Source organism: Pongo pygmaeus, chromosome 16 (genome assembly GCF_028885625.2).
Source record: "Pongo pygmaeus isolate AG05252 chromosome 16, NHGRI_mPonPyg2-v2.0_pri, whole genome shotgun sequence".
NCBI lineage: Eukaryota > Metazoa > Chordata > Mammalia > Primates > Hominidae > Pongo > Pongo pygmaeus.
The window spans coordinates 27442769-27457854 of NC_072389.2; the positions used below are offsets into that span (position 1 = coordinate 27442769).

Genomic DNA, 15086 nt, shown 5'->3' on the forward strand with positions numbered 1-15086 from the left:
CAACCAATGACGCTGCTGACTTATTCCAGGATGTCAGTGAAAGAACAGAACCAACCAATGACGCTGCTGACTTATTCCAGGACGTCAGTGAAAGAACAGAACCAACCAATGACGCTGCTGACTTATTCCAGGACGTCAGTGAAAGAACAGAACCAACCAATGACGCTGCTGACTTATTCCAGGACGTCAGTGAAAGAACAGAACCAACCAATGACGCTGCTGACTTATTCCAGGACGTCAGTGAAAGAACAGACCAACCAATGACGCTGCTGACTTATTCCAGGACGTTTGTGTGTGAAAGAACAGAACCAACGAATGACGCTTCTGACTTATCCCAGGACGTCAGTGAAAGAACAGAACCAACCAATGACACTGCGGACTTATTCCAGGACGTCAGTGAAAGAACAGAACCAACCAATGACGCTTCTGACTTATTCCAGGACGTCAGTGAAAGAACAGAACCAACCAATGACGCTGCTGACTTATTCCAGGACGTCAGTGAAAGAACAGAACCAACCAATGATGCTACTGACTTATTCCAGGACGTTTGTGTGTGAAAGAACAGAACCAACCAATGACGCTGCTGACTTATTCTAGGACAAATCAACCTAGTGGGGATTTGCCCAACTCTAAAGATACCCTCAGTGGCCAGCCACGCGCAGAGCCCTAGGCAGGCAAAGGAAGCGTGTCGGGAAGGAGAGGTTCCTGCCTGGGTCCCTGTGGCTGGTCCCCATGCTCTAAGCGATCCCCGCCCTGATGGGCCCCGAGTGCCCTGCAAAGGGCTGTGCTCTCCAGCCACGAGGACACTTTCAAACCGATGGCAGGGACTTAAATGAAGTGTTTAAAAATTCAACTTACCTTTAAATGGGCAAATATTATCATACAGTTTAGTGTTTTGTCCCATTCAGTCTTTTTTCATCCTATCTTGGGGAAGGCATCAATCTAGTGGTGAAGATGGAGCGAGCCAACGTTGAGTTAGATGTGGTAGCCTGTTTTTGTTTCTTTCTATGATGCCTTGTCATTTGTGTAAGAATTGGTTTTTGGTTTTCGACATGAAAGAAACAAACGTTAACAATTTTCAAAATCATGGTGAGGAATCCGTGGTCTTTCGTGGGCTTTGTGTTGGGCTCCAGGATCTCTGCCTAAGGTCCTGGAACTCCTGGTGAGCCCCTTCCCTCCTGGGCTCTGGCCCTCCCTGGACCCTGACTCAGGGAGCTGCTGCCCCTGCGGAGGAAAGGCCCGTCTGCCACTTCTTTTTGTTTGTTTGTTTTGAGACGGAGTCTCGCTCTGTCGCCCAGGCTGGAGTGCAGTGGCGCGATCTCAGCTCACTGCAAGCTCCGCCTCTTGGGTTCACCCCATTCTCCTGCCTCAGCCTCCCGAGTAGCTGGGACTACAGGCGCCCACCACCACGCGCAGTCAATTTTTTGTATTTTTTTAGTAAAGACAGGTTTTCACTGTGTTAGCCAGCATGGTCTCGATCTCTGTACCCTGTGATCCACCTGCCTCGGAAAGTGCTGGGATTACAGGCGTGAGCCACCACGCCTGGCCTGCCATTTCACTTCCCCATGTTTATTTCCAGGGCCTGGACTTTGCCGGATTCACTGCACACATGTTCATTGGGATCTGCCTTGTTCTCCTGGTCTGCTTTCCGCTCCTCAGACTCCTTTACTGGAACAGAAAGCTTTATAACAAGGAACCCAGTGAGATTGTTGGTGAGTACAAGTGCATACTCATGTAGGCTCAGATTTCATGACCATAATATTGTTTGTTTACCAGGAGAAGTTCTTATCAGGAAGTATCTGTTGATGGGTTGCTGGATGCTCAATACTAGTGACTCTCCACGTCCGCCTTATAGTATAACACAGTGTTTTCAGGGCTGCTATCATGAGCTGTGCCTCTTTAGTTTTCTGTGAAGTGTACTGTGGTAAAATGTGGGAAGTAATGGCCACCATGTACAACTCACATGTCATAACCCCCTAAAGCCGCATGTGTATGGTACAAATACACTAACATATAGACTGTAGTGCTCTAATAGTGTATCATAGCTTGAGTCTTAAATATGACTGCAAATACAGCAACATAACCCAGCACAGGAGGTGATGGGCCCTGTCAATCAAGAGCACATGCTAGGCCGGGCGCGGTGGCTCACGCCTGTAATCCCAGCACTTTGGGAGGCCAAGGTAGGCGGATCACCTGAATCAGGTCAGGAGTTCGACTCCAACCTGGCCAACATCGTGAAACCCCGTCTCTACTAAAAATACAGAAATTAGCCGGGCATGGTGGCACAGGCCTGTAGTCCCAGCTACTCAGGAGGCTGAGGCAGGAGAATTGCTTGAACCCAGGAGGTGGAGGTTGCAGTGAGCTGAGATCTGCCACTGCACTCCATCCTGGGTGACAGAGTGAAACTCCGTCTCAAAAACAAACAGCAGATGCTGAACACCAGCCAGCAGGATGAGGGCTTAGGGCCATCTTATCGTTTTGCATTTTCATCACTAAAACACTTTAGTAGATGTTTTACTGAGATCGTTACTGACTAGAATATATTAGGAACAATAGATTATTTGGGAAACAGGCAGCCTTTCCTTGACGAGGTCCAGAATGTGGATGCTGTGCAGGTTGCCTGGGTAACAGGGGCATCAGGCGACCAGAGCTCAGCAGATGAAGGCACTCTTCTTCTTCTGGAATTTGTAGAGCTCACGGATTGTATGTTGATCTCTCTCAGCCTTTGTGATTCTGCTGGCCTGTGTTTTACAGGATCTCAGTTTGTCTTTGTTCTGGATAAGATACCCAGATTCCATTTCCACACGGACGGCTGGAGGCCATGACACGGTCCTGCTATACTCCAGTTCCTCTGATGCTGACTGTCCAAGACAGATCTGTGTGACTTTCATGTTATTCAGAATTTGAGTATTTAAAAAATCTCATTAAGAAAACATTGTTTTGCATTCCTCTTCAGGATTCATCTGTCAAAAGAAGCTTGTTCTTGGGAATATCTAGTCATCTTACCTGGGGGCTGGGACCTAGTTCAACCCATAACAACTGGTTAGAGGTGTTTAGAATGTTTTATAATCAACTAATATATGCAAAGTAAGATAAATTAATATATAGGTTTCATTTTCTGATGAAAATATTAGAACCAAGGGAGAGTGAAGGAGACTGTGATCGTGGTGGATAATTGTCCTGTCTCTTGGAGCTTGTGTGTGCACAGCTGTGCCTTAGTTGAGAGCTCAACCGTCATCCTGCCCAATTATGCCAGCCTCTGCCAACCTCCCTGGTGATCACAGTGATCTGGGACAATTGTTTTATATGCAGATTTACAGCGTCATCCCCAGGAATTCTGTGTTGTTAGTAAGCTGTCCTGAAGAGTCTAATCTTGAGATAAATTTGGGATACACAGATTTAGATACATAGAAAATAATCTCTGTAATCAATTCCTCACCTTTCCTGAGTAAGGAACAGAGAAAAGCTTTGAGGGAAGTGAGGAGGGGTGGTTGGAAGTGGACACACCTGGTGATGTGGGAACCCTATGGCAGGGCTAAGACCAGCAGTGCAGGGTGGGGTGATTGCTCTGTGCCACTGTGGGGCCTGGAGGGCTCCAAATTTGGAGTGGTGGGTAAAACTGCAGATTCCCAAGCCCCACTCAAGAGATCTGAGTTTAGCAGGCCTGTGGTGGTGTACAGAGCATTGTCAGAACAGGCTTGGTTATGTTGCAGTGAAAAAGTAACCCTGAAATCTCAGTGACTTCCAGAACTGTGTTTTCTTCCTTGTGTTGGCTTTGTACCCCCCGCCCCCTCCCCAGTGGACTGGCAGGGGCCCTGATCATCGTCTGTTCTTAGAGTCCTGAGCAGCTGGCCTTGAAGGCAGAGAGAATAGCATGGGCCCATTCTGCCATCGAGTGACACAGGCAGGCCCCACCCAGTCACAAGGGACCAGGACGGGCCAGCCTGCCAGGTGCTCAGAATGGGAGAGAGCATGACTTACATGGTGAAAAGAACAATAATCACCAGAGCCTATCCCTCTGATCACCAAATGTTCAACTCATGCTACTTCTTGCCAATACTTTGTTTAGCATTTTGTATTTGTGTACATTAGGGATCTTGATTGTAGTTTCCTTTCTTGTAATGTCTTTTTTTGTTGTCCTCATAGGAGGAATACGGAAATATTTCCATCTTCAATTTTTTGGAAGAATTTCTGTAGAATTGCTATTACTTTTTTCTTAAATGTTTATTTGGACATTTATAGGCCTGGATGTTTTTGTGGAAAGGTTTTTAACTACAGATTCAAATCCCTTAATATACATATAGGGATGGCTATTCAAGTTATCTGTTTCTCCTTGAGTGTTGACTGGTAGTTGGTGTCTTTCAAGGAATTTGTCCATTTAATCTAAGTTGTTGAATGTATTGTTATAAAATTGTTCATAATATTCTTTCATTATCCTTTTAAGGGCCATCAAATTTTTGATAATGTCATATCTCTCATCCCTGATGTTGATAGTTTGATAGTTTGTGTCTTCTCTCTCTCTTTGGTTGGTTTATCAATTTTATTGATCTCAGAGAACCAGCTTTTGATTATATAGATTTTTCTCTACAATTTTTTCTCTTTTAATAATGTCTATTGTGCTCTTTATTATTTTTTTTCTGCTTACTTTTGGGCTTATTTTTTTCACTAGTTTCTTAAAGTGGAGGCTAAGGTTATTGATTTATGTGCATCTTATTTTCTAATATAGGCCTTTAGTACTCTAAATTTCCTTCTAAGTATTACTTTAGTGGCCTCTCACTAATTTATTAAATATTTTATTTCATTTTCATTCAGTTCAGATGATCTTATAATGCATCTTTTTATTTCTTCTTTGATCCTTGGATAATTTAGATGGTTTATTTACCTTCCAAGTATTTGGGAAAGTTTTTGCAGTTACCTAATTTAGTTCCACTGTAGTAAGAGAATATATTTCATAAATCTTGAATCCTTTAACATTTATTGAGGCTTGTATGGCTATAGAATGTGGTGTACCTTTGTAAACATTCTGTGTGCACTAGAAATGAAAATGTATTCTGCTGTTGTTAGGAGGGATGTTCAGTGATGTCAATTATGTAGCTTAGGTCAGATTGGCTGATAATGTTATTCAAGTATTCTATATTGCTGATTTTGTGTCTACTTGTTTTATTAATTATTGAGAGATGGATACAGACGTGTCTAAGAGTGATTATAGATTTGTTTATTTCTGTTTGTAATTCTATTATTTTGCTTTTTGCATTTTAAAAGTTTACTATTAGGGCACATAAATATTTAGGATTGCTCTTTCATCTTGATGAATTAACACCTTTATTATTATAAAAACAATCTTTGTGATCCATGTTAATATTCTTTGCTCTGAAATATACTTTGTTGTTAATATAACAATTTCATTTTTCTCTTGACTGGTGTTAGTGTGATATATCTTTTTCCATCTTTTTACTTTTAACTTATTTATATCTTTAAAGTACAGTTCTTGTAAGCAGCATATATTTGCATCTTGCTTTTTTATCTACTCTGATAGTGTGCTTAGTGATGTGATTGAATTTAAATTTAAGTGTAACATCATATTATTGTTTTATATTTGTGCTTCATTATTACCCTTTTCTTCATTTATTCCTTCTTTTGAATTAATTGAGTATTTAAATATATTCTATATTTTTTCCTCTGTTGGTTGTTACTTTTTTGGGCTTTAATTCTGTTTTGTGATTTTGGTGACTATTATACCACTAACTTTGAGAAATATTATACTGCCTAACATACAGTAGAAGAACTTAACACTAGTATAGTTCCATTTCTCTCTTTCTGGCCTAGGCTTCTTCTCCTGAGATTCCTAGCTCTGAACTCACTACTCTAGGCTTCCCTGGAAGCCATCACCTCCTGTGTGAGAGCACATCCCACACGGCACTTTCTTTGCCTGTTTGAAGCATGTATGTGGCCACTCTAAGTAATACCATCAGAAGTTGGTTGAGAAGCTCAGGAAGATAGAGGCTGATAGAGAGGTAAGAGATGGAATATCTGATGATGTCTCCTAGTAAGAGGCTAGGGTGGCAAAGACAAAGAGTTGAGACTTATATGGCAGAATCAGAGCTCACAATGGTGCTGGGCATTTGGGGTTTTGAGTCTTCTCTGAAGATCTTTGACATCTTTAGCTTTATTCTACAGGCCACGGGGAACTACTGGATATTTGAAAGAAGGAATTTATCTATGTACCTTCTATTTATCTATCTGTAATCTATCATCTAATCTAGGAAATGATAGATCTAGGAAGATGATAGCTAGATAAATATCAGTCCTCTTCCTATCATTTGGGAAATAGATTTATTTTGTTTTATTATTTTAATTAATTAATTTAAAAAAATTAATTATTTTTATTTATTTTATTTTATTTCTTAATTACACTTTAAGTTCTGGGATATATGTGTAGAATGTGCAGGTTTGTTACATAGGTATACACATGCCATGGTGGTTTGCTGCACCCATCAACCTGTCATCTACACTAGTTATTTCTCCTAATGCTATCCCTCCCCTAACCCCCAACCCTCTGACAGCCCCCGGTGTGTGATGTTCCCCTCCCTGTGTCCATGTGTTCTCATTGTTCAACTCCCACTTATGAGTGAGAACATTCAGTGTTTGGTTTTCTGTTCCTGTGTTAGTTTGCTGAGAATGATGGTTTCCAGCTTAATCCATGTCCCTGCAAAGGACATGAACTCATCCTTTTTTATGGCTGCATAGTATTCCATGGTGTATATGTGCCACATTTTCTTTATCCAGTCTGTCATTGATGGGCATTTGGGTTGGTTCCAAGTCTTTGCTATTGTGAACAGTGCTGCAGTAAGCATATGTGTGCATATGTCTTTATAGTAGAATGATTTATAATCCTTTGGTTATATATCCAGTAATGGAATTGCTGGGTCAAATGGTATTTCTGGTTCTAGATCTTTGAGGAATCGCCACACTGTCTTCCACAATGGCTGAACTAATTTACACTCCCACCAACAGTGTAAAAGCGTTCCTATTTCTCCACATCCTCTCCAGCATCTGTTGTTTCCTGACTTTTTAATGATCATCATTCTAACTGGAGTGAGATGGTATCTCATCATGGTTTTGATTTGCATTTCTCTAATGACCAGTGATAATGAGCTTTTTTTCAATATGTTAGTTGGTCGCATAAATGTCTTCTTTTGAGAAGTGTCTGTTCATATCCTTTGGCCACTTTTTGATGGGGTTGTTTGTTTTTTTCTTGTAAATTTGTTTAAGTTCTTTGTAGGTTCTGCCTATTAGCACTTTGTCAGATGGATAGATTACAAAAATTTTCTCCCATTCTTTAGGTTGCCTGTTCACTCTGATGGTAGTTTCGTTTGCTGTACAGAAGCTCTTTAGTTTAATTAGATCCCATTTGTCAATTTTGGCTTTTGTTACCGTTTTTTTTTTTTTTTTTTTTTTTTGCGATGGAGCCTTGCTCTGTCATGCCCAGGCTGGAGTCGAGTGAAGCAATCTTGGCTCACTGCAACCTCCGCCTCCTGGGTTCAAGCGATTCTCCTACCTTAGTCTCCCAAGTAGCTGAGATTACTGGTGCCTGCCACCATGCCCAGCTAATGTTTTGTATTTTTAGTAGAGTCGGGGTTTCACCATATTGGCCAGGCTGGCCTCGAACTCCCGACCTCAGGTGATCTGCTCGCCTCGGCCTCGCAAAGTGCTGGGATTACAGGCGTGAGATAGATAGATAGATAGATAGATAGATAGATAGATAGATAGAACAAACGGTGTTTTATGATTAAGCAGGGGCAGGTTTATAGGAAGTGACTGTAGTTAAAGGTTACTAAGGAATAATAAGAATTAAGAAATGTGAGAGGGTGAGGCCTGGACAAGCAGGTAACCTAGGACAGGAAGAAGCAGACAAGGCAAGAGCTGTGCCAGCATATCTTGGGCGGCTCCTGAGGCTCACACTGCCCTAGCATATGTTTATTTATGATATATCTTATATCTCTTTCCAGTTTTGGAAGGCCATCTTGTAACTTACCAATGAAATTTTATCCTTTAGCATCAAACACAGATCTGGCAGCTGTGACACAATAATGTTAATGTGGAAATATAAAAGAGAATGACATTGACAAGACCAGGATGACATTTCAGTCTTGTGTACCTGGAAGAGCAATTTGCATTATATAAAAACTAAGAAGGTAAGGGTAGGAGAGAAACTTTATGGGAGGAAGATAAAGTGTTTAGCTATGAGTTTGCAGCACAGGGTTCAGAGGGAAATATTGGGTAGCCAGCTGGGTCTATGGTCTTGGACCTCAGCAGAGTAGACAGGGTGGGGAAATGACAGAGGAGGTGCAGAGGAAGCCTGGGAACTGATATACATGGACAGGTTTTGGTAAACTGAGTTCTGGGTAAACCCTTCTGGGCAAAATCCCTCCCGACTAAATTCCCTCATAATTTGTATATTACCTTCCACAACTAGGAATACAAAAGTGTACTACCTGAGTATTAATGCGTGGCGTGATCTGAGTGGAGCAGTACTTCCTTTTTGGTTTTATGGGTTAGAAGGCAGGTGGGTGCTGGGTGTGCATGAAGGTGGCTGAGGCTCCACTGGAGAGTAAGCACCTGCAGTAGTCGCACAGGGACTGGAAGGCCAGCTCCAGCAACAGAGCCTTGGTTCCCAGGCTTTGCTTCTCCAAACATAAAGGCATGGCGAGACTTCCAGCCCGCACCCAGGAGCTGGCACCAGAGATGAACCATGCAGATGTGTGAGCACTTTAAAGCTGATCAGCTGCTTCAGAAAGTGGCCCTTCACCGTGATGCCTTTAGAGAATGGCTGGAAAGTCTCTGGTACTTTATGGACGGGCTTTTAGCAAGATTTAGAGCACTGGATGAAACAGTAGCTCTCTCTGAACTTACATTGGAGACCTTCCACAGATGGTGTTTTTGTGTTCAGTGTTTCAGAGAGTGAGTTCATTAGTTTTTTCCTTCACTTCCTCTTCCCCTTTCTTTTTATGTTATCATAGCCTCATAGGTGGTTTAACGAAGTGTGAGACTTTTCAAGAGGAAATTATGGATCTGTTTCTCTGAAGAGGCCTTTGAATTATACCCAAGTCCCTTTTATTTTAGTAAGCTACAAAGCATCCATATGCACTGAATGAAAACATATTATGTATCTTAGTTCTAAAGGTTTTCATCTTGGTAGGGCTGAAGCTTTAGAGAATACCATTTGCTAGCTGAAATAGTTCTGGTGCTCCCAGGCTCTGCGCATTCTCTCTGAGTCTCGACATGCTTCATTTCCAGGCTGCCTCCTTCTGCCTAACTCATCTTTGTTGTTGCAGTAGGTCTGCCACGCAGTGGGTGATGAGCACTCACGTACTGAACAGAAGGGGCTTAAAAGGTGGCGTTTTCCCTTTCCACTGAACCCACGATGTTCATGCTGCTTCCCAGGTCTTCGGGTGATCGCCATGCCTTGAATCTGCCCCGAGCTACTCTTCCAGTGCCCCAGCGCCTGCTTGAAAGGCTTTGTCTTTTTATCCTATCTTTAATTCTTGTGATAGGCAGTGTGGAGCATTGCACGTAAGGGGTGGTTCATGAAAATATTGTGCTTTCTTATATTCTTTTAGTGGATATTTTGAGAAACATATATAATGTTTTTAACAGTAAAATAGAGGTTAAATGTAGGTTTTCATGAAATATTTGAGTATCTTAAGAGGCAATGAATTGACACATCATTTCCTCTCTAGTCTTCTCTATCAGAAGGTGTCTGAATTCAGTAATGGGTGAAAATTCTGCTCATTCTATAGATTTCAGCATCTCATCAGGTTGTCTACCTCTCTCTCTCGCCTGTGTCAGAGGCAGCTCAGTGGCGCCTGGTTGGAGGGCGCCTCCCTGTCTTCCGCTGCTTACCAGATGCGCTGCTGGAGAGCCCTGAGCACCTTCTCCTGAGAATTACACTTGTGTTTTCAATTTTCACTAGATCTGCTCCTGAAACCCCTCAAAGATTGGGCAATGTCTAGATTTTGGCTGGAAGCAGATCCGAAATATTTCCTGCAAGAAGGGGAAAGGTTGTTGTTGGGTGCTAGCTTTGATGTGTTTGTTCAAGAAAGGAATTTATTCTTCACTGAAAGTGTCGAAATTGCATTACTTCGCTTTCGTGATAATTTTTTAAATTATACTTTAGGTTAATAGGGTACATGTGTACAACATGCAGGTTTGTTACATATGTATACATGTGCCATGTTGGTGTGCTGCACCCATTAACTCGTCATTTACATTAGGTATATCTCCTAATGCTATCCCTCCCCCCTCCCCCCACCCCACAACAGGCCCTGGTGTGTGATGTTCCCCTTCCTGTGTCCACGTGTTCTCATTGTTCAATTCTCACCTATGAGTGAGAACATGTGGCATTTGGTTTTTTGTCCTTGCAATTTGTGATAATTTTTAAATGTCAGCTTTGTCATCTGGGTTCCATTGTAATAGCTGGGGTGCTGAGAAGCTCTGGGTGACCCTGGGCTACCTGCACGTCTCAAGTGTGTGTCTGCTGTGTTAGGCATCGGCTGTGTGGGGAACAGAGGAGGGTGTTGCTGATGTCTGAGGTCGTGGGAGGCCCAAGCTTCGCCTTCCTTTCTCTGCAGAACTGAAGCACGAGATTCATGTCTGGCGCCTGACTGCTCAGCGCATCAGCCCGGCCAGCCGCGAGGAGACAGCTGTGCGCCGCCTGCTGCTGGGGAAGGTGCTGGCACTGGAGCACCTGCTCGCCCGGAGGCTGCACACCTTCCACAGGTACTGGGCGGGGTCCTGCTCAGACTGTGCTCGGTGTGCAGCAGAACATTCCATGGCCCTACAAAATAGCGACACTAGCTGTATACTAATACGTGATATTTAGGTGACGCACACTGTGCTAAGCCTCTTATAGTACATTTTATCTCACCCTCACTGAGCTCTGCAGGGGGTACACAGCCGAGTTTAAGGACAAAAAAACAACACAAAACCAGAGGCTTGGAGAATTTGAGCAGCGTACCCAGGGTTGTGCAGCTTGGAAGGAGTGGCACTGGGGATGGAGCTCGCACTGTCAACCACTGGGCTGTCCCATCTCTCCACATTGTAATTGTTGCACGACAAAAACCAAAAACCATTAATGCAAAGACTAATCTGACAAAATATTCTGCCAGCAGTTGATTTTCAGGCACCTGAAAGAATATTAAAGCCCCACTCAATTTGTTTCCTGGCATTCGTTGTTAATCGAAGCTGAGACTTAAAGAGTAACCATGAATTGGTGGTTTTTCTCCTTGTTATGACATGGTGCTGAGTTCCAAGCAGCCTTTGTTCAGGAAGCTCAGACAAAGAAGCAGGGGCCTGGTGACCCCTCAAGGGATGCTGAAGCTGGAGCGTCCCCACAGTTGAGCTGAGAGGGGGTGGAGGGGTGGAGATGTCCATCTAGGCAAGGGGAAATGTGAACCCTTATGAACAAAATCTAGAATGGTCTTGCATGTTGCCATTCGCTGAGCACTGAGGGGTCACCCTGCATGGGTGTCTCAAGGTCTGGTCTGTTAGTGGGAGGATTCACAGGCAGTCACACGGAGTCCCACACAATCCCGGGATGAAGTGCTGGCTCAGTGCCATTGGCTTCATCCCTGGCCCGGGACCCACCTCGCCCAGTAATGCTGGAGCAGCAGGACCAGTGTCCTCAGGCCACAGGGAGGCCCTGAGTTGCAGCTTGAGGAAAGAATGACCAACTTTGGCAGCAAGCACAGATCTTAAAGGAGATGCTTCATAAACTAAAAATGGAAAAAATTGTGCTGGTGTTGGGTGTTAAAGACACACTCAGTGCATCTCAGGTTACAAACATGAGGAAACATGTGGGCTCCGAGGCTTACCATGTTCCCATCAGCTCCTCTGGTGTTAGTCACACATGGGGAGACAGACCTGGGGAGGGCATGGCTTCCCAAGGCCACACAGTTGCTGAGAAGCAGATTACCATGAGGGTGTCCTAAGGCAAGGTTGAGCTCCGCAGGTTTTATTTTTTTGAGACGGAGTTTCGCTCTTGTTCCCCAGGCTGGAGTGCAGTGGCATGATCTCGGCTCACTGCAACCTCTGCCTCCTGGGTTCAAGCGATTCTCCTGCCTCAGCCTCCCGAGTAGCTGGGATTACAGGCATGTACCAACCCTCCTGGCTAATTTTGTAATTTAGTAGAGACAGGGTTTCTCCATGTTGGTCAGGCTGATCTCGAACTCCCAACCTCAAGTGATCCGCCTTCCTTGGCCTCCCAAAGCACTGGGATTATAGGTGTGAGCCACCACGCCCGGCCTGCAAGTCTTATTTTTACACTTTCTTTTTAAAAATTGTCCTCAGAATCATTCGACTGTGTCTGCTGTGATTTCTTACGACCCAGACTGGCTGTGTGGTCAGCCTCCTTTGATACTAAAACTGCATTCTTCATTGTGCAGCCCCTTTTCCCTAATTGGTGTGGGAGGAAGTCAGCCAGGAGGGGTGGGCTGAGTCAGAAACATGAAAAAGGAGAGGCAAGTGGGAGCCACTGAAGGGGCTGAAACAGGCGGGAGGAGACCACCCCAGCAGGAGCAGCACGGACAGAAGACTTCAAAGCTGATCTTCCCCAACCGCTGGCCTCAAGCGATCCTTCCCACTCGGCCCCCCAAAGTCCTAGGATTTCAGGCGTGGAAGTGATCATCGATTGATAAAAATCAACATTAAAGCAAGTGACATTTCTTTTACCATGTTTTTCTTTAGTTGGTTGTAATAGTTGTATAGGTTCAGTGCCCTCATTTTGGAAGCAAAGAGATTCAGGACCGTAGAAGTGTGCATAAAGAGGAAAATAAAGAGGCTGACGGTCGCTGCCCTCATCCACGCACTGCTGCGGGGTTTTCATGAAGTTTCCTGTGCGCAAGCTGTCACACGTACCTCCTCACACACACTTCTTTCATCATTCAGGTCATTATATGTATTTTTTTGGGAAAATATAGAGTGAGCACCTTTTCCAGCCAACAAATGAAGCCCCACCGGCCCCCCATGACTAGTCCTGCCAGCCAGGCTCCACGTCACAGACCGCGTCCAGGCACGAAGCGCTGGGGGCTGCTGCTCCGCGATCTCACCGCGCAGCGTGACCAGGGAAGTAATGACTTTCTCCTTTTCTCTTTTAGACAGATCTCACAGGAGGACAAAAACTGGGAGACCAATATCCAGGAACTCCAAAAAAAGGTACCCAGCTTTCTTTGCTCAGGGGTTTCTGATTCACTTCTCCAAGAAGAGAGTGAGTGATGCCTTTTCCTTCCCTCACATGACTGAACGCCGTTTCTCTTTTTATTTCTGTGGTTATACACAAGACGTTGCGGTTTATGTGTATGAGTGGATGGGGAAAAATGTTTTCTGGATACAGCAGGCTGATTTTCTGAGGACGTGGAAAGCAAACATCTTTATAGAACCTTTCCCTGTCCCTGCATGTTGCAGGGCTTGCCCTCTGAGCGGGTGTCCGTGACCACCAGCCCTCTCCTGGCCCTGAAAGGCAGGCCCAAGGTTCACACTTTGCAGAGGGGAGACCGGCGAGGCATGCTGTGTGAAGTGGAGCAGCTTTAGGGACAGACATGGGATGCGTGAGTGTCCTGCCGACGGCTCTGACTTCTTGGGGCAGAGCTTGTTGTTGTTGTTTTTTTTTTTTTTTTTGGCTCATTCTTCCATGGGGGTGGACTTTCTCAGCCCATTTATGAACACAGAGGGCCCCTTCCCAGTCGAGAGAGCTCTGCTCAAGATCTGCTAGGAGTCATTTGCATCTCAGTGACATTTCAAATCCATGCAGTTTATTTTCTAGGGAGAGATTGAATACCCACTTTAATTGTGATGGGCACACTCTCCATGTGAGTCAGGTGTTTCCTCACAGGGCTTCAGCACACCTCACATCTATCATGCTTATTTTCCATAAAGATGTTGGATGCAATCTGATGAGGTGCCTCAGTGCCTTCACACTCTGTCCCATGTAGATGGCCAGGATTAGAAAAGAAAGGTATAGCTGTGATACTCTTGCAGGCCCCAAGTTCATACAGATTGTGCCTGCCTTGCTAGACTGTGGTGTTTTAGTTATGAGTTGGAGAAGAACTGTGTCTCTCTGTGCACCTGGACGAAGACTGCAGTAAGATGAAATGGAGAGGTAAGGCTTGGCAACTTCCCTGTATCACATCTAAGAATTCTTACAGAAATGACCCTAGGGGTGTGTGTGTGTGTATGCCATGGAATACTACTCAGCCATAGAAAGGAATGAAATAATGGCATTCACAGCAACCTGGATGGACTTGGTGAGCAGTGAAGTAACTCAGGAATGGAAAACCGAACATCGTATGTTCTCACTTATAAGTGGGAGCCAAGCTACGAGGACACAAAGGCATAAGAATGATATAATGGACTTTGGGGACTTGCGGGGAAGGGTGGGAGTGGGGCGAGGGATAAAAGACTACACACTGGGTACCGTGTACACTGTTCAGGCTACGGGAGCACCAAAAATCTCAGAAATCACCACTAAAGAACTTATCCATATAACCAAACACCACCTGTCTTCCTGAAACCTATTGAAATAAGAAAAAAAAAAAAAGAAAGAAAAAAAGAAATCACCTCAGGTATCCAGAAGGAGCAAATTTGAATGGTACCCCCAAAAAACCTCCACTTCCCTGAGCTGCAGGATGCTGGAATGCTCTTTGACCTGCCTGCTCCTCCACCTCCAATCTTTGCACTGGCTGTGGCAACAGCCACTTTCTGTGGTTGCTGCGACCTCAGGGAAGGTTTGCAGTGCCTCCCCTCACGCCTGGTGAGAACCCGCATCACTCTCCTCTGAGCATTTCAAATCTTTTTCCTGCCACGCTCCTTTGGCCCTAATTCTTCAGCACAGAATCATGTAGGAAAATCGGTCTTCCCCAGAGGGGCAACAGGGAAGCTGAGAAGGGGCTGGCCCAGCCATGAGCCTTCGCCGTGGGCAGGGAGGGGCAGATACTCACCAGTGGCCTCGCTGCACCTGGAGGAGGGGCTGTGTCAGCTGTTGTGACACGGAGGGGCTTGCATGTGTTTTTGATGGCAGCAGCTTTACCTTT

The 15086-nt window shown here is 44.6% G+C and overlaps 1 protein-coding gene across 1 annotated transcript in view; it reads left to right on the top strand.

The window, feature by feature from the left end:
• OCA2 (OCA2 melanosomal transmembrane protein) overlaps nt 1-15086 on the top strand; it is a 347971-nt gene that overhangs the window by 127281 nt on the left and 205604 nt on the right. The window contains exons 15-17 of the mRNA XM_054452341.2: nt 1580-1712; nt 10632-10779; nt 13155-13212. Coding sequence (XP_054308316.1) covers nt 1580-1712; nt 10632-10779; nt 13155-13212 — 339 coding nt within the window. The remainder of the gene's footprint in view (nt 1-1579; nt 1713-10631; nt 10780-13154; nt 13213-15086) is intronic.